The sequence below is a fragment of the Rhynchophorus ferrugineus genome, unplaced genomic scaffold (genome assembly GCF_030347505.1).
Source record: "Rhynchophorus ferrugineus isolate W39M unplaced genomic scaffold, kcgeb_rfMv2 rfM7, whole genome shotgun sequence".
NCBI classification, from domain to species: domain Eukaryota; kingdom Metazoa; phylum Arthropoda; class Insecta; order Coleoptera; family Curculionidae; genus Rhynchophorus; species Rhynchophorus ferrugineus.
Genome location: NW_027472586.1, coordinates 40,778 through 65,436, shown reverse-complemented (window position 1 = coordinate 65,436; position 24,659 = coordinate 40,778). Strand labels below are relative to the sequence as shown.

Sequence of the window (24,659 nt, the reverse complement as noted above, 5' to 3'; positions counted from 1 at the left end):
TTTATTGTTTCATTTAAAACATAGTTTATCTGGCTGGACCTGAATCAATTGAATGGAATTCAATGGGAGTTTCATATTTAACGTTTTTTAAGAAGAAAAAAAACAAACAAAATGAATTATGATCAACCCTCTTTTTTATTAAAAAAAAAACATATTAAATTTAATCGCTACAAATATGCAACCTAATATACAATGTTGTTAATATAGTGTAAGATTTACTAAAATAATCAATTTACAAACTAAATATATTTTTAATGCAACGTACCTATATTTTGTTATATGTTTTATTTTAATCAAAATATGTATCTTTTAAAATGCATTTTTATGTAAATATAACGGTGCAAATATAAAATATATTTATAAATGACAATGAACACTTACGTTATACAAAACATATTTTTTTCATATTGTAATTTCTGTGGCAAGAAATTGACATATGAGGTTACGTTAGGTGCTGTTAAACAAAATATTCTGATAATCCAGAAATTTCCAGTCGTACCAGTTCGTGTCCAGACACATGAGTCAGCAAATCTTTAATGACAGGAAACCGGTGGGATGTGTTCAGCGGCTTGCAGCAAGTGCATGTAGAGGTCTCTGGTGTGACATCAACTCCCATTGATAAGCACTTGAGCAGCAGGAGACTGAATACACTCCTGCGGCACTAGTACTTAGTAACAGGGTCAATAAGTAGTCCAGGAGCGGCCCTGCAACAGTAAAATCGAAAACGAATCGCGAAGTGCGGCCCGTAACGCGGTGAAGCAACACTTACGTTTGTCGTTTCATTCAATAACACCAGTCTTGAGGTTAAATAATTCGACCCCGGTGAAACAGTGAACTAGTCGTGGACTAGTCATTTAGAGCAGACAATAATAATTAGGTGATTGGTCCAAAGTAGCGGAAACAAACAAAAACCACACACATACACACACGCACGCAGCGGATTTTTCTCTTTCTTGAAACGATCTCGCATCGAAAATATCGTTTTAAATCGGAACGTACATAAATTTGGAGTTTGTGCGTAAGCCTATCGTGTTTACTGAACCGCTGGCTGATAGAAACAGGCTACGGACCATGTACGGGGGTACTTGGGGGGGTCAGCTTATCGGCCGATGTGAGTCAAAGGTCTCGTTCACTGATAGCATTCTGGGTTAATCTTAAAAGTGGTCGACAGGACGGTAGACGCTCAATATGTCTATTAGGATGGCATTTTAACAAGAAGAAGAAAACAAGCTAATAAATTGTGCGATGACAGTGACAGTCGTAATTTTCTGTCAATTAATTATGACAGTTATATTACTGCTACTGGACTGTTTTCCACATTATTAATGTTTACATATAAAACACTAGAAAATTGTGCCATTGTTCTAAAGTATAATAAAATCTTTAAATATTTTGATCCTAAAGCCGTTGACCGTTAGTTCAGTAAAAAGTTGATACAGTGATTGAGGTAAAACTCTATCTACTCTTTCTTTTTAACAGAACGATTGAACTGATAATAGAAACTTACTTTCATTGAGCAAAAAAAAACCTTTAAATCAATACAATAGAAAAAAAGAATTACTTTTTCACATACATAATTATCGAATAAAACAACAAAAAACTAATATGCATTAATTGGTGTTCAAGAAGGTCGAAGGGCATGACATGTCCAATTAAAAGGGCATCAACCTGAAGGTGAATCATTCAAATCAGAACTGAAATTCTGTTAGCGGGTCGTTAATTGAAATTTATTTCTGATGCACTCGTCTTGTGGATGCAACTTTATGGTGTTTGTCTGGTAAACTGTAAATAACACCATTGAATACGTTTGCTATAATATTCCTATTTATAGGTCGATTTCGCCAATAAATTGCCGTAAAATATTCGTGTACTTTAACATGGTTGATGTTGGCCGCGAGATGTTCACGCCAGATTGTGTTAAGCAGCGGTTACTGTTGCTCCACCTACCAAGACTATTAAATTACTAGTGAGAATAAATAGGCTAAGAAATATAATTTAATAGTAAGAATACAAAAACAATTTTAAAAACGTCATATGCTATATTTACCTGTTTTGTCTTCAATGGCCGAAATTGTTGGTTAAAACTGTAATAACAGAAATCTATAGACTCTTATATTAATTATTCGAATAATGTAATATATGTAATTAATCAAAATTGATATAAAATATTGTCCTTAAACTTCTGGATGAAGAAAAAAATTGTATTGACGATCGTCATGTTTTTCGAGAGATTTTCTGTAGAAATAGGATACAGTAAAATTTATGGAAAAATTAAAAATTTGCATTGACAAGTACAGCTTAAATGACGTATATTATTTAAACATAACCAAAGTTACTGTTATTAGTCGTTTAAAAGCTATTGAGAAATAATCAATGAACAAATTGAAGAATAACTTATTAATATGATTTAATAAAAATCCAAATTAATGAGCTAAAAAATGAGGACGTCGCTTACCTGTGATATATTATGGGATGTTGCGTCGAATATAAGACAAGTTAAAAAACCGTTAAAACTGCTATTAAGTGACTGACGCGCTCACATGCCTAAACCAACTGGCTCGCTAATAAAGTTCAATTGGCTTTATAAGCGGAGCCCACATCCCCTCGTCAATTTAAGTTAAATTAACAGATTGTTTCCTTTGTCAACGCTATTATTCTATTGCTCGCGTATATACAGGTCCCATCTTATATCTGTAAACACGACAACAAAAAAAATCACCTCTCTTATGTAACTAGGCGGGTTGGAGCTAGTGGTAATAATAAAAATAATAGTTGAGCTCGCACACATGTATTTGCAAGGGGACACAGTGGACGCGCTTGTTTAGGGGTATTCGAAAAGCTACGCCGGTCACAGTCGCGCATCCAAGTGGCACATGCTCAAACGATTACGACGGCTACATCGGCAAGAATTTGTCAAAATCCTGGGTTTTTATGAATAATCGTCAAGACCAGTGGCGTACAGGGTGCTTTCTTAACCTCAAATTTATTTTGCATTAATGTTATGCAGTTTTAAATGATTATAATGTTAAATCGATATTATATTTATCATAGTAGGAAGTAATGACCATAGCCTTAAAATGATTAACCAATTACATTGATGTTATTGTTATTGAACAACTACTTTTATTAAATAATATTATTTTATTTGTGTTTGAAATTCATTGATATCTGAATATGCAACAATGTTATATATAGGTTACATAACCTTAAAGTGATTAAAATATGGTTTGTTATCTTACAAAATTGTATTATTTTACCTCAATCTTCTATTGTTAAGCAATAGTAATTTCAATATGAACTTCATTGTATATAAAATTAATAAAATAATATGACATTATGCTGAAATTATAATGGCATACATAATCTTAGAAAGATTGATCAATCACAATGACGTTGATATAGATGAATGATTGAATAAACATATGCTACAATCTCGAAATATAATGTACTAACCTCAAATTATTTTTAATATTGATAATTTTATGATAACTTTAGTATTCTCTGTTCAATATTTCATTGTAGATTATGTTTTAGTATTAAAACAATTCTTGTATTTCTTTAAAACGCAGAAATGTTAAATAAACGCTTTATTTGTACTTGTGTGTTATTATTATACATAACCTTATTTCTATGCCATTTAGAATAACACAAAATTATTATTATTTATGAAATGCCTAGATTCGCCAATAAAGTAGTCATATATTAAAAAGTAGATTCTCTTTTGTTATTACTTCGAAAATGGAAATAAAAGAAATAATATAAAAGAATCTACTATTGAAAGTGTTAACAAATTTAATCAATAAAAACTATTTACCATTTATCTAAAAACGATTATTCATCTTGGTGTACCATTTCTCATTGTATCCTTATACCCATAATATATTTTTAAGTGTCATTGGCGACTTTCATCGTTTTTTTTACTGTACTGATTATTCTCACGGCAAAGATAGGAAGTAGCTTGTTTTTCTCACTTAATTCAATGATAGCTGTACATTGGCGTACTGTATAGGCCCGCGTATGCGATATTGATTACTCTAAGACCAATAAATACTGAAATAATATACTCATATCAATAAAAATTTAACAAATAAAACTTAAGAAATAAGATTTGCTGTTGGAAAGATGACAGGGTATCTTGACATATAACGTCAAAATTATTGACAGCGACTGTGATAATGATGAAATAAGTTTTTAACGATTAAAATTTTATTCACGTGAATATAAAATATGAATACATTTGGTGGAATATAACCTAAACACTTTTGACAGCGACTGATGAAATAAGGTTACATTTTGGAGCCGTGTCTCTTTATAGTTCATTTAGCCGTGAGACAAATTTAGTGAACGAGAACTTTTCGCTTTACAAGGAGGTTTCCTGTCGTCTTTGACTTTGCTAGAGATTAAGTTATCTAAACTGCGATTCATCATGTTGGTTAAAGGCTCTTGAAGTTCCTTGGAGTTTTTGTTTGCTATTTCCTTAGATGCCGGACCAATAGATACTGTATGACTATGAGAAATGGCGTTTAAATGAAGAATTGTGAAATTTGCCCTGCGTACATACTAAGAACTTGTTAATAATGTATCGTCGTGCTGTTGGTGCTTTGATGGTGTTTTCTTTCTTATTTGTTGATCTGGGCCTGGTTATTACAAATATAAATATATAAAAAATGTTTTGGATTAAAATAGACTTACTTTCTTGCACACATAGTTTATTTTGACACACCTGTTTCTCATTTGAATCAGATTCGTCCAAGCGATGTTCAGAATAATTCTTCGTTGCATTCAGTTGTTTCAATGTGGAGCTTGCTAGTTTAACGGCGTTGTTTAATTTGGTTCTAGCGTCTTGAAAACTGCTCACCAGGTCTTGGATATGGAATACATCTTCATCGCTAAATACATTCAAGTGTTGAAATCTTTTAATATATATTTGATTTATTTATAGGCTGAAAACATACTCAAGATTGTCCGGCCCGAATAAATTTTCTTTCACTAGACTTCCGTCCGTTTCCTTTTCCCATGTACTGTTTACTATTTCCTTAGTCCTGATGTTCTTTGAGGAGTAGCGTTGAGAAGAACCGATATATCTGAAAGCAGATTGGCCGTATTTTGTTTATTAGGATGACCTGTCATTAAACGTTTTCACCAACTTACTCAGCATCTTCCGGGAATATGCAACTTTTATACAGTAAAATGTAGTCATGAGTCTCTTTCGGTTTCGTATTGGCACATTTATAAGTACTATAATGTTTAAAAATGATTATATATATAGGTATGTAGGGTATTTAAGCTATTTTAAATATAATGCAACTAATTATAAATTATGAAAATTTTCATCACCTTTGTAAATATTAAGTTAACAAATGCTAGAAGACAAACTTACTCATCATCATCGGATAATATTAAGCCTTTATTCAATAGACCGTAGTCATTCATTTCATTCAGTCTCCTACCTTTTTTTGAATAACTCTAAATAGATATCATAGATAACTGGTAAAATTAATAATTCTAATTAAAGGCTTCGAATTTTAAAATTTGGAATCACAAACATTTTAAAGTTATCAGTGGGATTATGAGCATTAGACAGTAATACTACAGCTGTAATTAGTACATTATGATCGTTTGGTTTTCTACTCGTCTTACAAAAACTGAATATAGATTGAAATGTATTACTCGTTTTCATCAGGCAATCGTATAGCTTGATTCAGTAAGCTGTCGGCATTCGCTTCCAGTCGCTTTTTATTGTTCCTTGAATAACTAAAATTTATTTGATAATAATTGTTAATTACTAGTAATTTTAATTTATGAATTAGATGGCTGTTATTGAAAAACGGATCTTACTCATAATTTTCAGAGTATATAAAAGCCTTGTTTCTCGAAGCATAGTCATTTGCTTCTTTTGGTCTACCACATTTCTTTGGAAAATTTCCGCTAGGGTCGCTAATGTATAAATAAATCAACGACGTATTGTTAAGTTTAGGATTGTTAACTTATCATTAAAATAAGAAAAGTTATAGGATGAACTTACACATTTTTCTCAGGCAATGTTGCAGAATTACTTAGTAAATCATAATCACTCGCATCCTTGGGTCTTTCGCATTTTCTTGGATAATTACTGGTAGAGGCATTAACAGGTAAAAAAATGTAATAATGTATTCTTAAGATAGAGAAACTTACTGGTAGTTTTCAGGAAATATAAAAGTCTTATTTCGACAACTGATTTCAACTGACTGTGGTATATTATTGCACTTTCTCGAATAAGATGGGGTAAAACCACTGATGCCACTATGATAAGCAGTACTATTTTATGTTTTCATCGCAAATTAACTGATCTTACTGATGGGCTTTAGGTTGGCTCAAAGTTAAGTTGAAAGAAGAGCTGGTACTGATCGGTTGAAATTCACTTTTGATTTCTGGCAGTGGAGGGTATGTTATGGACGAGTAACTATCAGGAGAAGACTTAACGGCACTGAAGACATGATGCTTTAATAATGATAATGAATACAATACTGTTACGCATTCTAACCACTGCGGGGCTTTATTTAAATAACTCTTTTCAAGATGCTTCGACCATTCATCCTTTGAATAATTATAGGAAGAGCTGCTCGCGCTACTGAAATATTTAATAACATCTTGATTGAGCTCATAGCACTAAAACAAACTTATACGGCATACTCATCATCGTATGACCATTCTCGTATCTTATTGCTCAAAATACTCCCACTCAAATTAGGTTTACAACCACTCATTTTCTTTTCTTCAGACTTCTTCCTCATGTTACTGTAAAATAATTCCTGTTACAAGAAATAGTTTGCGATACTTATTTTTAAACCATATTAACTCATCATCATCATCATCATCCGGCCACTGTACGGCCTTCGTCCTCTTCCTTGGGCCATAGGCAAGAATTCTACGAAGATTGACGTGTTTGATTAGAATGTAATGATTGTTAGACAAAATGTTTCTTACTCGTCTAGTCCCATGTTTTTATCAATATCTTTTCTGAAGCTACTGGGTCTGTGATCATCCCCTTTATCTTTTGATCTCTTATAAGTCTCTGGACTGATATAAAGTAATGTATAATTGGTAATAAACATTACATTGCATTTACTTACCCATCATCGTCTGGAACCTTATGTATCTTTTGCTTGGGGCTTTTGTATTTTTGTTCACAGCCACCCACATCTTTTTCTTTCGATCTTTGAGTCTTTACAAGGTTATCGCATGGAGAATGTCTAAAATTATTGAAAGATTAATGAATGGAGATAGTTAACATCGTCTTTAGAGTTATGTTATTTGTTTTTACCATTAACTAGTTTAACTTTTAATGATGTTAACTTACACATTATCCTTTGAATATTTAGCTGTTCTATGTTTGGGACTCTCAATTGCCCGTTCACAACTACCTATTCCTTTTTCCTCTGACCTTTTACTCTTTACCGGAGTGGTACAAGGAGTATTGCTAAAATAATTGAAAAACTTCCATTTAATATCATGTTATTATACATTGTTATAATTGTAAATAATAATAAGAACATATTGTAATTTATACTTCTATTTATAGTATTGAGGATTCTTACTCTCAATTGTATTAACTTACAAATTCCTGTTTAAATCTTTAGCCTTTCTATGTTTGGGACTTTCAAACTCCTGTTTGCAAACACCCATCTCTTTCTCCTTAGATATCTTTCTCTTTGTTGGAGTGGTGCAAGGAGAATCGCTACAATAATTTAAAACCTTGTGGCCAATATTTTGTTATGAATCAACATTGAAATAAGAGTAAAGTATTGTAATTTGTTAACACACAATAATTTAACGCTTAATGATGCCAACTTACACATTATCGTCAGAATGTTTAGCTTTTTTATGTTTGGCGCTCTCTATCTTTTGTCCGCAACTACCCGCCTTCTTCTCCTTAGTCATCCTACTGTTTACGGGAGTTGCACAAGGAGGTGTACTAAAAAAGGGTTTGTTTATTATATTATTAATATAAGAAGAATAATTTGTATTTATCAGTGATGTTGACTTACTCGTCAAAGTTAAGGAGTCTAGCGATAAGTCGTTTAGGGGTAACCGTATTCTGCCCACATACATCTACTTCCTTCTTCCTTCTTTTACTGTTTACGAGGCTAGTACAAGATGAATCACTAAAAACATTATCGTATTGCAAAAAAAGATTTGCAAATTGAAAATAAAATTAAAATTAAAAAGAACAAAATAAAAATATTGCGACAGAAAGCAGATCGCTGGGTAAATTTATTTGTGTAAGCGAATGTGACTTATTCTGTGAATGTAAATTATTTCCTTGTTTTCGTTCTAATAATTTTGACCACTGAGATATCTAGTGAGCTACACGAGTACTTATATTTTCACCTGATTCTGCCACCAATAAGAACCCGAGAGAGGGACTACAATAATAAAATGTGATGTACTAAAAATACAGTTCACTATGAAGATTCGAAGCTCAAACATACTCTTTGGGACGTAAAATGTTTGTGAACAATCATCAGGCACAATCAATTACATTAATGCAAAGTAATTTATCTTTTTCAGATAACAGAGACAAGAAATTCGTGCATCATTTATAACTATTATCTACGCTTACTCTTTGTTGACCGTATCCAGTAATTTGTCTAAAACACTAATAATCTTCTTGTATCTGCCACTTCCATCATCCAAAGGCTCCTCTTTTGGTTTGTTGACTTTTCCTAAACAAAAACTAGACACATAATTGAATTATCATTGTCTAGGATTTTATTATTTGTCAATTAAAACGTACTCGTCCTTCCGTGATCTTCCTGGAGTTTTATCTAGTATTCTGTTCTCTTCGTATAGTGTCTCATCAATCTCCGAATTGTTATTCTCTTCTCTTCCACATCTTCCTTCATTCTTCTCCTTTCGCTTTGTGTGTTTTTTTAGACTACTAAAACCATAGCAGTATTGCAGTGACAGTAGTTTAGTTATTATAGGGCATACTTACTTGCCACTTTTCGAGTTTGCTAGAGTACCGTTTATGATATATGTGCTATTCTCTCCGTCACTCTTGTTTTCGTTCTCCTGTGGCATGTTTCTGCTTCTCTTGGAGCCACTGCAAGGAGAATCATTGAAACTATTGAAACATCAGGCGTTCTAACTTACACCGCGCCCTCTCTCCACATCGAAAACCCCCACTCTGTTTTATGAAGCATCTAGAAGCAGATCAACGTCTGCTTCTTGTTGCCGATATCTGTCTCACGGCTGATTCGACGAAAGATAAGATCATACATGTGTACAATATGTACTTACGTTTCAGACGAATCGCTGTCTTCACTATCTAGATCATTCGGATTTTTGCAGATCATACGGCCACCGCAGCCCTCACCTGATGGATCAGACTGTTTGCCGCAACTAGGCGTGAGCAGCGAACTGGACAGCAGTTTTTTTTTTTTGAAATCCGACTCGAAATCTGCAAAGAAATATTAGACTGAATTTTTCTGAGTCAACTTTGTTGTTTGAAATAAAGTTAATTTGAAAAAACAATGATTAACAAAATTAATACGCGAGAAACGTGTTACAATGGACGTGATTTAATAATAGACTGGGCAAACATAAAATTAATAAAAGCCTTTAAAGTCGCATATTTGTAGCAATACTTTTCCAATAAAGCCATACTAATAAATAGATGACGTGAATAAATTGAATCTTGCCCTGTCCAGAAAAAAGTCGAATAAATTCTTTAAAATACTGAAGAATACCAAAACATTTTATTTACATAATAGATAGGAAGCTCGAAGCGAAAAAGATCGCGGTCAAAGCTTGGTGAAGCTTCACAAATGATGGCAAAGCTCGCGTTGACGCCAAGGAAGGTGATGCTAGCGTTTGGTGGGATTGGAAAGGAAGTATTCATCATGAACTGCTCAAACTTGGTTAAACCATCAATTCGATAAAAAGTTTGTCTTTAATAATGATGAGATATGAGAGAATGAACCATAAATATCTTTAGTGGCGCAAATAAAATTTTAGAAAAAAGGGCATATGTTCAAAACGGCACATATGTTATTGATTTGTGCTTGAAATGTATATGAATATTCATTAAATGACCTAGATCACTACTAGTGTTAATGTCTGGTGATATAGCACTAGCGTTGGTGGCGACGCTGGTTGTCTCGAGTATAAACATTCTGCGAGCCTGCTGGAAATTCTGGAGCTTCGATTGTATTAAATCCTTTTCCAGCTGCTCTGTCTCGTCCAGGTTGTCTACGCCTGTCTTGTTTAAGGCGGAACTATTTCTATGAAAGGAAAAAATCACCGTACTGATAACTACAGTTTGATCATGGGTTTTGGGATGATCTTACGACGCTTTGTGATACAAGCTGATGTCCTCATTGCTATCGTCCAAGCGTTTGTGTTTTTTCTTAGGTTTTCGACGAGTGAGGTCATCTTCATTATCGGGCATCGTAAGCTTCCGATAACTGCGATTCTTATCAGGTCTCTTGGCTATCACCATGGGTTGGTCTCTCAACTCGATTGGGATTTCGATTAATACGTCTTCGTTGGGGTTAATCGTACCCTTGGGCACGAGGATTTTTTGCGTTTTCCTCTTAGACATGGCATATTATGGTCAATAAAAAATGTTCGAAATTTCACATGGAATTTGGCGTAATGTAATGACAGATGTAATGATACTGAGTTGACAGAGTTGAAGTCATAACTATCATTCAATTTAGGTTACTTACATTTCTCCACCAAACCTCTTTATCTAAAAAACCATATGGCTCCGAGAGTACTCTTACACTTACTTTTACACTGTTACAGTCTGACATCTATAAGTTTAAAGTCTTTCAAATGCGTCGTAAATGTTTCTCTCCGAGATGGTATTGGAATAATAATGGCTTGAACATGTCTGTCGAATGAAGAGTGAACCAATTTCTCGCAGACTTCTGATAAAACGAAGAGCTCTAAAAAAACATGAATCAAGATCATAGAAAGCGATCTAAAAATAGGAGACATTGTCCGAGACCAGAATAACTTTGGTGCGATTTAGTGAAAAATATTCGAAATTCTATTAAGTCAACAGCAGCATATTGCTTGAAAACTTACGCCGACTATAGTTTGATAATGATGTCGATATTTTCTTAATAATCGATATCGTTTTCAATGTAATTGTTCTCTATACCCCCGTATCAAAGTTAATTATTCTTAAGAATAAATCTTTTTGGACTATCGCTTACCTTTGATTAATTTTTATTATTGACAGGGCAGTACCTGCAAAAATGTCAGTGTCATCAAAAACTAAATAACATCGTTTACCAATTTCTTTCGCTTTTTGAATCAAAATTATGAGTAGAAAACTGATAATCCCCAGCGGATTGATCGATAATCCCAATCAGGAGAACACCATCCTGATACCCCGTCGAATCAGTCGAAGCCGCGGAAATTTAATAACCAGGAGGCAAGGAAGCGAGCTGGTGGCACACCAGCTTCCGGAATTCGATGACGAACTATCCAGTCCAAGTCCGCGACACGGTTATTCGTCGGGAGATGACTCCTTCCAACGGGATTTCCAACCCTTAGATGGTAACTAAACTAATTTATTGAAATTGACAAGAAAACACAGGCAGCATTAATTTATAGGTTCCCAGCTTCCGTGTTCGTCTTTGAGGAGTAGTCCCTGCTCGACTCCATACTCAGGAAGCCTGTCACCTCCGAGTAATAGACATTCGCAACCCAAGAACCTGTCCAATGCTAGCCGAGGAAGTCCCCATAGTGCTGGGTCCAGTTATAATCAGTCAGGTTATTGCACCGCGGATACAAGCGGTTTCGATGTCCCTAGGAGGCTAGTGCCTAACTTGTTTGAACAAAGTTTGCTTATGAGAATGCCCGATGAAGACGAAATAACCGATGATTCCTACTTCTTCGACGATTCCAGTTTCGACATGTCTTTGCAAGATATCAGTCAAGACCGCGAACAACAGGGCCTGCGACAGCTAAGGAGCACCTTTAACCAGTCGGACAGTCCACCGTGTAGCCCAGCGAATGTCTCCAGACCCGGGGTCCTAAATCGAACTTACAACGTCCCCAGGCCTGGGGCCCTAAATCGAACCTTCGACGTTTCCAGACCTGGAGCCCTAAATCAAACCTATAACGTCCCGAGATCTGGGGCACTAAATCAAACCTTCGACGTTCCTACAACTGGCGCCCTAAATCAAACCTACAACGTCCCCAGATCTGGGGCCCTAAATAAAACTTTCGACGTTCCTAATGCTGGGGCCCTAAATCAAACGTATAACGTCCCCAGATCTGGGGCACTAAATCAAACCTTCGACGTGCCCGGAGCTGACATTCAAAATCAAACTTTCGACGTATGCCAGTCCGGTCCTCTAAACACTACCCGAACGATCAGCAAACCTGCAGGCGACGGCAGCCCTTGCGCCAATCAGACCTACGCTGTAAGCCCAAGTAAATCGCCGGGGTCACCTCAGGGTAGTTTCGAAAGCCGCGGACAGCGTTCCCGGAGTCCAGAGAGAAGTCTCCAAGCTAGAAATCTGTTTCCCCGCAGTCCCAGCACATCCGGAGCATGTCCGGTTTCCTGCGAGGGAAGCAGGTCCGGCGGAGATGGAAGCGAGCACCTTTCTTTTGTCAACGTGGATGAAGAATCGTACAGCGAGCGTTTCCAGCCGTTGTTGTCCAGCACCCACGACTCGGAGGCCTTTATGAGTACATTCGAGGACTCCGAAGACGATCCGGATCATATATTCGTCGATGAGTCCTTTAGACGTTCGCAGGAGCATAGATTCAATATCATTCAGAATGCAACGCCTCCGAGCAATCTCGACGTCACTAGGCGTATAAGCTCGCCGTGCGCGCCAGCCTCAGCCACTTTCGCCATGCCACGTAGCAGAACGCCGTCACCCTCTCGAAGTCCCAGGACATCGCCGAGGATGGATGGCACCTATCATTTACCCAGCAAGCCGTCGAGTAGAGGTAATAAAATAACGCCAGTAAGTCACAGACTATAGACGATATTTCTTAGGGTCACCCAGAGGAAGTCCCACTGGCGGTGACGCTTGCAGTCCCGCGTGTTCCGCTCCCAATACCACCTATGCTTTGCCGCATGACAGGACCAGAACTATATCGAGGAGCAGTCCACGACAAGATGCCAGCTATCGGATAGCAGCCGGTATTCATATCACTTTAAACCGGATTATCGTTGAATGAATGAATTAATTTAATGAATATTCCGGTTATTAATGATCATAGTTCGTATTCTTTCAACGATGGCTAATTAAACTTTATTTAAAGAAATTGATGCAACATATTTTAAAGTGTTGTTCATCGTTAACTAGACACACACAATTCCGTATCAAAATAAAATATTACTCTACCAGACCATGAGTCATCAAGTGGAACAAGTCATAGTTGACAGAAGCAAGGTAAAGCAGGTGAATAACGGGTGAAGTAGAATTAATAGGGTAATGTTTCAATGAAGCGCCATCAAAGTTTCCCTGGCGATCTTGTAACACATTTTTTGGTTTATTGGAGATGCTTGAGGTTCAATGCTTGCCTAAGCTGTATATATTTCCAGACTCGTTCACCATTCTATTCAGAAAACTCTTAAATTCTTAGCTTGAATTTATTCTAACATCTGTAGTAAATGTTAGTTTAATAACCTGCAACTTCGGATCTTCAAAATCGATAATCCATGACAAACACACCTTCCAGGTTCAACGCCTGTCGGTCGAGGTGCTCCTGCAGCCTTCTCAAACGATACCTGCAGCCCCATATGTTCAGCTCCCGATGCTACGTACGACCTGCCACGAGACAGAACCAGAAATATATCGAGAGGTAGTCCTAGACGACACGACGCTACTTATCAAGTGGCTGGAGGTAATTACTGTTTATGCGAAGAGCAATAAGTCATCACTTATTTAATTTAAACCATTTTCAGCTCCAAACGCCACCTTTAACCTGCCCCCCAACCAGACCAGGATAATACCTAGGAGTCCAGGTAAGACCCGCAATTATTTGAAATCCTACTCTATATCATTTTTATCATATCTCAGCATCGAGAAGTCGCAGTCCTGCAGCTACTCACGGCGACGACGCTTGCAGTCCCACCTGCTCTGCAGGCAACACCACCTATGATCTGCCACAAAATCGAACCAGAACTTTATCAAGAGGCGGTCCACGGGCTGATACGACCTACCAGATATCAGGTATTGATAAGACTTTGAAATGAATTACAGCGTGTCTAGTAGGAAAGTTCAAATTTCAAACTATTGTAAATAAAACAAAGCTAATTTGGGTTTATTGCTATTTTTCGAGTTCCTTAATACTCGACATTGGTTAGAGTAAGCAATGAAAAGTGGACGGTCCTGGCGTACTAAATAAAAGTTTTTCCGCGTATTGCAAATTTAAAATACGAACTTTCCGAACGGACACAATCTAATGTTACCGAACTCAACGTAACACCTTTTATCAGGAAGTCCTCAAGCCCTCAACAGAACAAGAAACATAACAAGCTCCGAAGGTAAACGTCAACTTGGTTCAAAAACAAATCTACGTTTCATTGAAACTTTTCTTTTCAGTTCCCTCTCCCCTAAACAGAACGTGTCCAGGTGGCCGGAATCAAACGATGAATCTAACCAGACCCACAGTCAACATGAACCAAACACGTAACCTGGGTCGAGCGTCTCCTTCCAACACCAGCGGATCCCGAATGAACTCCACCTACTCGAGGCAATGCTCGGATGGGTGCTCTGAACACTTGGTTTCTTACGAGTCGCAAGTGCAAGACGAAAGTTACATAGAATAAATACAACTGGTTCTGTTGAGTGCGTTATTTTATTTATGACCGATCTCTATCATTCCTGGTACACTCTAGTCAGTATCGCTATTAGTACTTGAATTATCTAAATCTGTATCTACATATTTTCAAACTTTAGACTTTTAAGGCTTTCTTAAGAATTTTTTCAAATTAGAATTATTTTTGGAGGTACAGCGACTTCTATGACGTAGTAACTAAACCGTTAATCGGCTAAAACACCTCTCGAAAACTTTATCCATTAATATCCTTTAAAAGGCGACATGACATTTTTAATAGTCTTTCTAAATCTTTAATTAAATATTAGTAATTTGCCAATATGTACTCACCACAAAAATGTCAAAACCAAAGTTTAAAAAATACATTAAATTATTTAATTCAATGGATTCAATAAATAACCCTAGACAAAATTCGGTTCGATACAAATGTATTTGCGTTATGTTAACTAAAATCCGTATGTGTCACTTTGACGTATCAGACGAGTAGAATGAACAAAAATAAATATTCACTTACGTATTAAATTACAAAAACTACATTCCAACACACTAAATGCATAGTAAAAACGGAATTCTTTCCGGTATTATTCGGTATATTTCTGTATAATTCTATATCCTAGCCGGCTTTGTTGGAGCAGTGGTAAAAGCCACCTACACTTGCGATGGTCGCGGGTTCGAATCCTGATGGGGCATGGTCGTAAATTTATGTTTGTGATTGTCCTAGGCAAGAATGTAAAATTCGACAAGGAAAATGATCCCGGTCATGCCAGTAACCAGGCTAGGTAAGATTGGAGGGAGGTCTTCTGGTATGATTTCTAATATGGTCACTCGCCAGTCGGTAGGCTTGATGCCGAGGATCGTGGTTCGAAACCCACGTTAAACTTTAGGTCCGGTCCAGATAAACCTTCGTTGGTAAAAAGGAGGTTTTAAAATATTTAAAAACATCAATAATCTCTCCAGCAATCCTAATATTTTGAATATGCATTATTATGATAAAAACTATAATCTAAACAAAGGCTACTAACGGTAGCTATCGAAACGCTTTCTTGCATTTGGCATAAATTTGACGTTTTATATGAGTTAAGTTTGAAAATTCAAAATTTCCAAATTCAAAATTGAGTTAAAAGGATGGAAGACGACTGCTATTGTGCTCCACGACACAGTTCCGGGTAAGAATCGTTGGTAATATGACTTAAATTGTGAACCGAATAATTTCGATTTTTTATTAATAGGATTGGTTCATCAAATATTATATTTAAATCTTTTTAATTTTTTTTTGAATAGATCAAGGACTCTTGCGCAGTCATCTGTACTAGAGTAAGTAATTAATAGTCCTAGTCATTCCTATAAAATGACATTAACATTTTTTCCAGCAACTCCAAATTAATTAAACATCCGTAAGTATAATTGCTGTTTTGTTAATAATAATCATTATAGTTTAACACATCAGTCAATATCAGGCCTTACTATGAAAACAACAACTTTGGAGTAAAAACCAACTTCATTCACCAAGAGTGATGCATTAACTCTATGCGATCACATTTGATCCAAACCTCTTTCACTGAAACTTTTTTAAGCTTGCAAGCTGCCAGCGGTCGAAGGATATCAGATCTGGACTATACGTTTAATTTGACATTCGTTTTCACAAACTAGTAATACGGTGCGTTGTCTTTGTTGTTACGCTAATGCCATCATAACTTTAAAGTAAACGCCAGAATGTGATAAAAAAAGGTGTGTTGTTTGAAGGCTATGGCTCCTAGGTAAAGAGCAGTAAAGAGCTAGCGTCATTTATATGTCAAGTCCTATTGAGTGATCTGTTCGGAAATGTATTATTTTTAATAGGGATATAGATAAATTGGAAGAGACAATGGAGGAATTAACGAAACTGGAATTTGTGGAACGCCAGAATGTAGAGCACGACTTGAGAGAGTTTCAGCGCAATCGTAGGAAGCTGATATTCGATGTGGTATCTTTACAAGTTTCTAAGGTATTTGTATTCGATTATTTGCCTGTTACAGAGGTACAATTTTATTCCTCATTTCAGAATCGCAGAAGCTTGCTCGATGGTGGTAAAAAATTGTGATTTATCAAATATAACAACGTGAAAAAAATAAAATATTTTAAATAACAAATAACACTCGTTATATATATAATTAATAAAAAATAATACAATTTATATAAAATCAGGCAGGCAGAGTCCCTTTCTTCTTCGCCATCTCAAAGTTCTTGTAAAAGTCAGTAAAATCCACGTAGGGCGCTATTTTCTGATCGGGACCAATGCCATCATCCGAATCCGACTTGGCTTCTGAGCTACTGGATGTTTGGACTGTGGCGTTCGTTCCGCTGGTGTTGGTTATGGTGGAGTTCGCGATGGAGATGTCGTTCTTCACCACCATCGGATTAAAAGTGACAGTAGGGTTCGTCGGAGATTTCCTTGCGTTGGGCATTGGGAAATTGAAGTTCCTCAATACCAAAGTGATGTCTTCTCTTTTCGGGCTGCATCCGTGAGTGGGGGAGTTCGACATGTACCAATCGTGATGCAACCTCACAATTTTATCAACAACCGCTTGCGCCACTCCTGGTAAAGTTGTTTGTTCTCGAAACTAGTATTAAAATATTTTAATGTAAATAGGCTTTCATAAAATAAAATCCAGACCAACCTGATCCACTACTAGTTGCGCAATATGTCCATTCACCTGATCTGTGCCCAGATATTCCTCACAAGATTTGTACAATCCCGCTGTCATCAACAACAAAAATCTACAAGATTCGTCCAGAACAATACCTCCGTGAATATCTGGTTCGGCTATCACCGGCTCCTGAGAAGCAACACACAGATCTTCAAAGTCTTTATAGCCACCTTTCACCAAATAATTGCCCAAACAACGGGTATTTTCCTGATTTCCCAACCTGGAACCTAAGATATACCAGGAATCATGGGGGTATTTTCAAATTATACAAATTATATGTTTATATATATATATATATATATATATATATATATATATATATATATATATATATATATATATATATATATAAATAATTGAGTGTATTAATATTCTATAAAAACTAATTAATTAGGAATATTGATACTCTGTAACATTAACAATTTGTTCAAATCAAGCAAGTCATACCTGACATCTGTAAATTATACCTAAATAAATTAAGACAAAAAGTAAGTGCACAAAGAAAATATCTCAGCAAGCTGGCAACATCATGTATCCTTCAATTATAAGTACTATAACTAATTGCTTACCACGTCGGATTGTTTGGGCGCTGATACCAATTTGAGAAAGTCGTAATAGCTCATCCTCGTTCTTCAAATCATGATCCACACTGAGCTGTACCACTTTCAACACAGAATTAGCATCGGTCTGACACAGCAACACTCTGCAGTTCCCTACATTGGCTACATATAATTTGTTTTTATATATTAAAGAAACTGCTGATGCTGTGCCTGAGCACAGCTCACAATTTAATCTGTTTATCTGATCCATAACTTCGGGGACCTTCTGGTATGCTTCATAAGTACTAAGTCCTTCAGGTATATCATATTGCAGACTTGTTCTAATTGCCAAAATATCACCAAGGATTTCCATGTACCCTTTTTCCACCGACAGAAACGCTTGTCGTATTATTTCTTTTATATCTTCATCAGATTCCTTTTCGGATAATTGTGAAAAATACACTTCTGCCGTCATTCTTTGTGAACAAAAATCGGCTGCCTTTTTTCCTTCGTGACCGTCAAAAACCGCATACCAGAAGAACTTCTCGTCGAATTGAAAATGACAACTGCAATCCTCGTACGAATGGTCTTCCTGGGGATGACCATCCTTCCGGTAAATTTGGTTTATTGAAAATCCTATTCCCGTATTTTTGCATATCGGCAAGTCGTCGGTCCAACTCTCCGAATTTTTGTAACTGTTTTGCATGACTTTTAGTGATCTCATTATTATAAGATCTAAGGTTGTTTTCACATAGTACCACAGTACTTACAGATTTATTAAAAAATATAACGAGTTCGCTTAAACTAAAATAGTTTTAATGATAATAAATCAGCTGATTAATGTTCTTTGTATGTTTAGTTGCATAAATATTGAAAAAAATACAAAAATTTGTTATATCATTGGCATCTCATTTTCTGCTTCATTATGTAAAAATAGTGTTTACATGATAATGTGAAATACTGAGCAAGTGGTAACGAAAACAGTTTAACGAGATACTACATTAAAATACAAAAAATAAATATTTTAGCCCGCAATGTTGCAGGTCCGATTTTACCTAAGAAGAGAATGCCAGTTGTCTACGTTGTCAAAATAGAAAACAAACTAAATTTTTCGTTTGTTTTGCTTTAACCTGAAAAAGCATATACACTTTGTTCTTGGGATATGTTCTAAATTATTATGGAAACAGACGAACAAAACTTGGATACTTCACGTGCTATAAATATAGACGAGCTTAATATCGAAATTTTGCCTGTTATTTACGAAATAATTCGAAGGTACGTAAATATTAGGTTAGGTGTTGATTTTTGGTTTGACTTTTTGTTATCGAGTTGCGTAAGTATTTCATGATTAATTTTTAGCATCGAGAAGGATCATCACGATAGTACGGCAAAAACTCGGGAGTCTCAGGATTGTAGTCAGAAAGTGTTGGAATTACAGAAACGACTGGATCAAGCTCGTGCTGATGTAAGTGCATGCTATGTTAACTTAAGACGGAATAATATATTTGGTATTTATCAACTTAGATTAGAACCTTGCCAGGCATCGAATTCAGTAAGGAACAACAACTGAATAATTTAGAAGCTTTAAAAACACAACTACGCCTTAAACAGGAACTGCTGCAAAAATACAGATACCTTTACAGGTTTGATTTTCAGAAGCCATAAGATCATATGAACACAGCATGGTATTTCGTTTCTTAATTAAACTACTAGCCAACAATGAACAACTAGTGCAGAGACTTAGTGAGTCATACCCTATGCGTAGGGCCGCCCAGATTATTGTGCGTGCTATGTTCACTGGCAAAAACTTTATTGAGGAAAAACGTCTTCACGAAAAACTCACCCCAGAGCAGTTCAAGAGTTTGATGCGCGACGTTTCCACCAGTTTCCAGAAACAGGTGAAGCAAGCCCAGGAAAGTTTCCAGAAGCGAAGGCGACAATAAAAATGAAGGACTCAATTATTTTCATTGGCACACCTGAACTTCCCGTCAAAAAACAGTGGAATCAATTGAAAAATTATTCCAAATTGTTCACTGTTTCTCCAATAAATTTTACAGGGCGGATATGGGCCTCTTTTATGCCACCATTTAAAAAATACCGGAAGGTGTATGTGGATTTTCTAGGACCTCTTGTCAGTTTTTTGAGTTTGTTATTCTTCCTCAACTATGGTTATTCATTAAAACCCCATAAAATTAGTATGTCCCCGTTCGAGTCTTTAATATATTTCTCTGCTATTATGCCATTTTTATCGTTCCTCCTTCTAAAAGTAGGCCAATCGAGAGTAACTTTTCTGGAAACTCTATCTGTTTTTGGATATTCTCTGTTCGGTCACCTATTTACCCTTCTGGTCTCTTTCATATTTTTCCAGGAAACTAGCAACGCGGTATTCTTCATTTGTCTGATATTAATAGGAGGGCCGAGTACACTGAGATTGATTTTAGTTTATTTGAAAACAATACCGGCTCCCGCTGCTCGTCTCTTGATTTGCAGTACCATTTCTTTAGGAAACATTTTATTTTTGATTTATCTACACTTTGGTTTCATGCACAAAAATTATACTTTTCCTAGAAACGTTCAATAAAATTATTTATAAAAACATTTAGTAAAAATTATTTAGTTAGATATCCCTTTTCCATTTCAATAATAAGTCGTTTTACACTAAATTTCTTGGTAACCTACGGCGGCCTATGAAAGTGGTAGTATTATATATAAGAAATACACAGCTTTCAAAAGTGACTCTTTGCGTTACATTCTTAAATCATTAAAAAACTAAGTATAGAAATTAATATTTTTAGCCTCAAAAAGTTCTTGATAATAAAAAAATATATAAATTTGTATACCATACGTATAATTTTGAGTATTTGGAAAAATTATATATTCTTGAAAAATACGGACGTCAGCGCGGCTCATCAATAAAGAACTACAAACAAAAAAGTTCCAGGTTTTGAATAATATAACAGTTAATCTAGAAAAACTTTATTAAAAAAATATACACTTAAAAAAATGTGTTTTAAATAGTAAATATGGAACAAAAGAAAAAAACTTACAAAGATTATACATATGAAAGCAATTTCTGGAAAAATTAAACTTTACTCTTAATTATTTAAAAATAGAAATAAGGACGGTGGTAACAGAAAATACTTTACATAAATTCATTATTATAGTGACGCTAATTTGTGCGGTCAAAGCACTTTAGACAAGTAAAAAATAAGGGTGCTTTATTTAGTCGTTAAAAGGCACTAGTTTCAATTATCGAATAAATCCTAATTTACACAAAAAAAACGAGAAGCAAAAATATACAGATTGGTTACACGAAAGACTTCCCTCTTAACGTTATCGGTGTAGATTCCTAAATAAATAATAATTAAAGCCTAAAGTCGAAATACAGTTTGCGCTTGTCAGTCTTACTTAAAAAAAGAGTAAACGTCAGTGTAAAAATTTTCGGGTTATATTGAAGAGCTACTTCAAACGCCAGTGTAAGTCGGCATTGCCAAAATACATAAATGGTAATCGAAATCACTTTATTACTTAAACAAGAAATTTTAGTTATCAAAACTAAATATTTGCTTGTTTGTAAAGCTCGTTTCCAGACGGGCGGTTCGGCAATACTAGGAAACCTCTATAAGCGTTGGCAAAACGAAGAGGATTTCATATTTTAACCCTACTAATCATGAAAACATAGGTGTTATTAAACCGTTCCATAAACTTGTAACTTTTCGATGCGAGGAATTTCTTGATAGTATCGATTTCAGAGTCGTTCTCGCGCAAGTCGATGCTTATTACTTCAATCTTGATCTTGTCAAAAGGTATCGTTTCGAGAACCTGCAATTCGGTCCCCCCCGATTCCACGCTCAGGAAATCCACAATGCTGTAGTTCATGGCGAGAATTAACGAGTAGAGGGGGAAGCATTTCACTCGGGTCACGAGCCAGTCGGGATTCTCCACAGAATTGCTGTAGATGCTATTAATCTTCACGTCGTTTTCATTGTGTAGGGTAACTTCCCGTGGATAAGGCATGGGGCTGAGACAGGCATGAACGCACTGAGAATGTGCCCTGTTGTGTCTTCGCAAATTGAAGTAATGTCTAGGATCTGGCTGGATGAGAAGTCCTCGCCAGTTGAAATTTTTCTCCAAAATGTCTGTTTTTGATGTTTTCCCATCAGCATAAGCTCCAGATTCAATAAAAACTCCATTCTTCTACAAAGGCTTTTATTAAAAAATTATTATACTATATAAAACATTAACTAGTACCTTATTGTTTAGAAGTTTCAAGACATATTCAGTTTCATTACTGATTGAATTTTGTGATTCTAGTGCTTTGTGATGTGGTTCAATGGCTGGAAATACTGCCACCTCCCTTAAATATATAATTAATTGGGGATCATCTTGAGCTATACCATTGAGTTCCATATCTTTGCTCAGGCTTAGAGTAAACTGATGATGTTTCATGGCTAAAACACACAACATGAAATATCAACTCACATTCGAAGCAATTATTGGTAAACATACCTGCATTATCCATGTATAGTATCAATACCGTCATTACTGTAACAAAAGCTACAAAAAAACCAGCTGCAGGTAAGAGTCTCTTTGTTATCACTTGTCCAGAATCCTGGTGGGAGGCACAAGATGGCCCCTTAATCGGGCTTGGTGGAATGGCTGCTGTTCCATTTTGAAGTTGATTAGATGGAGACTCTGTAGTTTCAGTATGAGCCACAGTCATTGTGTAATAATCTGCAAAGACATCGTTGAAACATACGTGAATCGTGATGTAACGCAATTGTTAAACAAAACGGCAGTCATGACTCACTCGCCCATTTCCAAATAAGCTGTAACTATGCATAATTATAATTGAACAAAATGATCTTGGCATTGAGGGAATAACGTGGAACTAACCCCGTAACGCAACATAAGCGGCACATAAAATGTGGTGTAGCTGCGAATTAATGCAAAGCTTGCGAATATTCGATGTCTTACCTATTTAATTAGATGTCTAACCTATCGGACAGTGTCACTTGTTTCGTAGATGTTTTCAAGATAAAGCCATAATGAGAGTATGTAATGGCACCCAGAAGGTAAAAATTACGTGACGACAATGGTACCCTATCTAATTCCAAATAGTACCTGCCAGGTGCCGTTTTGTTGTTCTTACGGGCACGGCTGTGGTAGCTCCCAGGCCGGAAACAGACGATTTTCGCCCTTATCGCTACCGGACCGAAGTCTTTATTCGCGTTAAAAGCCCGACCGTTCAGTCGTGTGTACATCCAGTACCGGCTTCGAGAAAAATTGCCCTTCCTCTGTTCATTCCGTGTTTATTTTGTAATAGTTCTACCGAAAAACATAAGAAATCCCGAACCCGTGTGACGACAAAAAAAATGAAACGAACCAATCCGACCTCCTCTTCTTTAAATTATTTCCGGCAAATTAATACGAAACAAGGAGGCAAAGGTAAAACTTCATTAAAAATGACAATAATTTGCTCATTAACGTCATTTATTCAAAAAAAATAATACTAATTATCAATTCCGCGAACATTTTCCGTTTGTTATTAATTTTTTTAATAAATTATAACGAAAACAAAAACAGTGTTATTAAAAAAATAATGATATAAAAATATGTCAAGTTTATTAATTAATACACGGAACGAACTACTTCTTAGTAAACAATACATATTTATATGCTCTTTAACTCAAATATATTAATTAAAATAAAAGACGACTGATTGTGGTGAAGGTGCCAGTTATCTGCTTAAAAAGTAAAGAATTTTGTTTGTTATTAAGTGATAATTGTTAGAAATTATTTATTAATGGTCAAATTAGTATAATTGCTGATCAATACTATTCTAATTATACTAATACTAATGAATTGTAAAATAATTTCACATTCACTTTTGGAGATAACCAAAATTAGATTTAATAGTATTACATGGTGTTGATGTAAATGAAATTGAAAAGTTTAAAAATCTATAAAAATATAGTTACAAAAATTTGGAATATTTAAATACTAGTTAATAGTAAATATTATTAATACGGTTCAAATTTTGAGTATATTTGATATAAAGAAGTTATGACTTTGTTATTATTGTTTCACTTGAAGTAATTGGTGATAGTAAAAAGCTAATAATTTAAATAATGATAAGGATCGGTATTTTCGAGTATATAGTGGTGCTAATTGGGAAACTTTTTTAATTACAGCGACTTTTAAATACTTTTTTAGTTGATTAAAAGAGAGCTTCCCCTAATTATTTGTGTGCATATGATTTATCGAAAAATAATATAAAGACGACAAAACAGAAATTTATTTATATGTAGATATATAATAAAGACGTTCTCTCCTTCCGCGTCTAAAATAACATCAAAATGAACTGTTAAAAAATGTTAGAGCCAACCATAACCCTCAATTATTAATTGGACATCAAACATAAAGTAGACAAAGTAGAAATCCATGATGGAACAAAATAATTGATATACATAGCCCACTTTAAATTCACTTAACTGCCAATAAGTAAAACTTATTTTAATAGCTTAATTTATTAGAATGATCCTCTATTAAGAAATAATTAATATATAAGGCATTTTGCAGAAAAGGAATACAAATCAATAACTGATTCTAATTATGCACAGTATCTAGAAAT

The 24,659-nt window shown here is 35.3% G+C and overlaps 6 protein-coding genes and 3 long non-coding RNA genes across 15 annotated transcripts; 5 read left to right on the top strand and 4 right to left on the bottom strand.

Moving 5' to 3' along the window:
- Positions 1-142: 142 nt before the first annotated feature.
- Positions 143-906, bottom strand: LOC143200368 (uncharacterized). The gene is made up of 2 exons (XR_013006702.1): positions 770-906; positions 143-704 (listed from the first exon to the last, which is right to left on the bottom strand). It is a non-coding gene; the product is annotated as an uncharacterized LOC143200368 (long non-coding RNA).
- Positions 682-3,590, top strand: LOC143200367 (uncharacterized). The gene is made up of 3 exons (XR_013006701.1): positions 682-1,447; positions 1,627-1,777; positions 1,832-3,590. It is a non-coding gene; the product is annotated as an uncharacterized LOC143200367 (long non-coding RNA).
- Positions 3,591-3,614: 24 nt separating this feature from the next.
- On the bottom strand, positions 3,615-10,690 carry LOC143200364 (uncharacterized). Of its 5 annotated transcripts, none has more exons than XM_076410840.1 (25): positions 10,332-10,689; positions 10,078-10,265; positions 9,283-9,442; positions 8,978-9,085; positions 8,777-8,920; positions 8,603-8,716; positions 8,028-8,144; positions 7,835-7,954; positions 7,598-7,717; positions 7,340-7,459; positions 7,113-7,232; positions 6,967-7,059; positions 6,839-6,907; positions 6,673-6,777; positions 6,524-6,610; positions 6,335-6,466; positions 6,175-6,282; positions 6,026-6,112; positions 5,839-5,937; positions 5,671-5,754; positions 5,152-5,238; positions 4,956-5,084; positions 4,693-4,889; positions 4,562-4,637; positions 3,615-4,507 (listed from the first exon to the last, which is right to left on the bottom strand). In XM_076410840.1, the coding sequence occupies exons 1-25, from the start codon at positions 10,583-10,585 to the stop codon at positions 4,321-4,323; spliced, it is 3,105 nt and encodes a 1,034-aa protein (XP_076266955.1). In that variant the 5' UTR covers positions 10,586-10,689; the 3' UTR covers positions 3,615-4,320. The 5 variants fall into 5 exon arrangements, 4 of the variants coding, with proteins under 4 accessions (XP_076266955.1, XP_076266957.1, XP_076266956.1 ...); XR_013006700.1 differs by having other exon boundaries at positions 4,378-4,507; positions 4,724-4,889; positions 10,332-10,690; XM_076410842.1 differs by lacking the exon at positions 10,078-10,265 and having other exon boundaries at positions 10,332-10,413.
- A 549-nt stretch (positions 10,691-11,239) lies between these two features.
- On the top strand, positions 11,240-14,810 carry LOC143200366 (uncharacterized). Its single transcript, XM_076410844.1, has 8 exons — positions 11,240-11,553; positions 11,611-12,960; positions 13,010-13,156; positions 13,699-13,863; positions 13,925-13,984; positions 14,040-14,192; positions 14,459-14,506; positions 14,565-14,810. The coding sequence occupies exons 1-8, from the start codon at positions 11,316-11,318 to the stop codon at positions 14,789-14,791; spliced, it is 2,388 nt and encodes a 795-aa protein (XP_076266959.1). The 5' UTR covers positions 11,240-11,315; the 3' UTR covers positions 14,792-14,810.
- A 1,004-nt stretch (positions 14,811-15,814) lies between these two features.
- LOC143199762 (uncharacterized) lies at positions 15,815-16,937 on the top strand. Its single transcript, XR_013006535.1, has 5 exons — positions 15,815-15,965; positions 16,081-16,113; positions 16,170-16,193; positions 16,639-16,783; positions 16,841-16,937. It is a non-coding gene; the product is annotated as an uncharacterized LOC143199762 (long non-coding RNA).
- LOC143199759 (TGF-beta-activated kinase 1 and MAP3K7-binding protein 1) lies at positions 16,903-18,877 on the bottom strand. Its single transcript, XM_076409814.1, has 3 exons — positions 18,056-18,877; positions 17,457-17,713; positions 16,903-17,399 (listed from the first exon to the last, which is right to left on the bottom strand). Exons 1-3 carry the CDS (start codon positions 18,747-18,749, stop codon positions 16,980-16,982), a joined length of 1,371 nt encoding a protein of 456 aa, XP_076265929.1. The 5' UTR covers positions 18,750-18,877; the 3' UTR covers positions 16,903-16,979.
- Positions 18,878-18,959: 82 nt separating this feature from the next.
- MED9 (Mediator complex subunit 9) lies at positions 18,960-20,623 on the top strand. 2 transcript variants are annotated; one of them, XM_076409818.1, is made up of 4 exons: positions 18,960-18,996; positions 19,054-19,300; positions 19,385-19,490; positions 19,550-20,623. In XM_076409818.1, the coding sequence occupies exons 2-4, from the start codon at positions 19,203-19,205 to the stop codon at positions 19,688-19,690; spliced, it is 345 nt and encodes a 114-aa protein (XP_076265933.1). In that variant the 5' UTR covers positions 18,960-18,996; positions 19,054-19,202; the 3' UTR covers positions 19,691-20,623. The 2 variants fall into 2 exon arrangements, with proteins under 2 accessions (XP_076265933.1, XP_076265932.1); XM_076409817.1 differs by lacking the exon at positions 18,960-18,996 and having other exon boundaries at positions 19,047-19,300.
- On the top strand, positions 19,708-20,623 carry LOC143199763 (protein NCBP2AS2 homolog). Its single transcript, XM_076409819.1, has one exon. The coding sequence runs from the start codon at positions 19,708-19,710 to the stop codon at positions 19,966-19,968; it is 261 nt and encodes an 86-aa protein (XP_076265934.1). The 3' UTR covers positions 19,969-20,623.
- A 362-nt stretch (positions 20,624-20,985) lies between these two features.
- S (EGF receptor activation regulator Star) lies at positions 20,986-23,506 on the bottom strand. Of its 2 annotated transcripts, none has more exons than XM_076409815.1 (4): positions 23,003-23,506; positions 22,535-22,759; positions 22,277-22,476; positions 20,986-22,222 (listed from the first exon to the last, which is right to left on the bottom strand). In XM_076409815.1, exons 2-4 carry the CDS (start codon positions 22,746-22,748, stop codon positions 21,674-21,676), a joined length of 963 nt encoding a protein of 320 aa, XP_076265930.1. In that variant the 5' UTR covers positions 22,749-22,759; positions 23,003-23,506; the 3' UTR covers positions 20,986-21,673. The 2 variants fall into 2 exon arrangements, with proteins under 2 accessions (XP_076265930.1, XP_076265931.1); XM_076409816.1 differs by lacking the exon at positions 23,003-23,506 and adding an exon at positions 22,836-22,967.
- Positions 23,507-24,659: the final 1,153 nt, after the last annotated feature.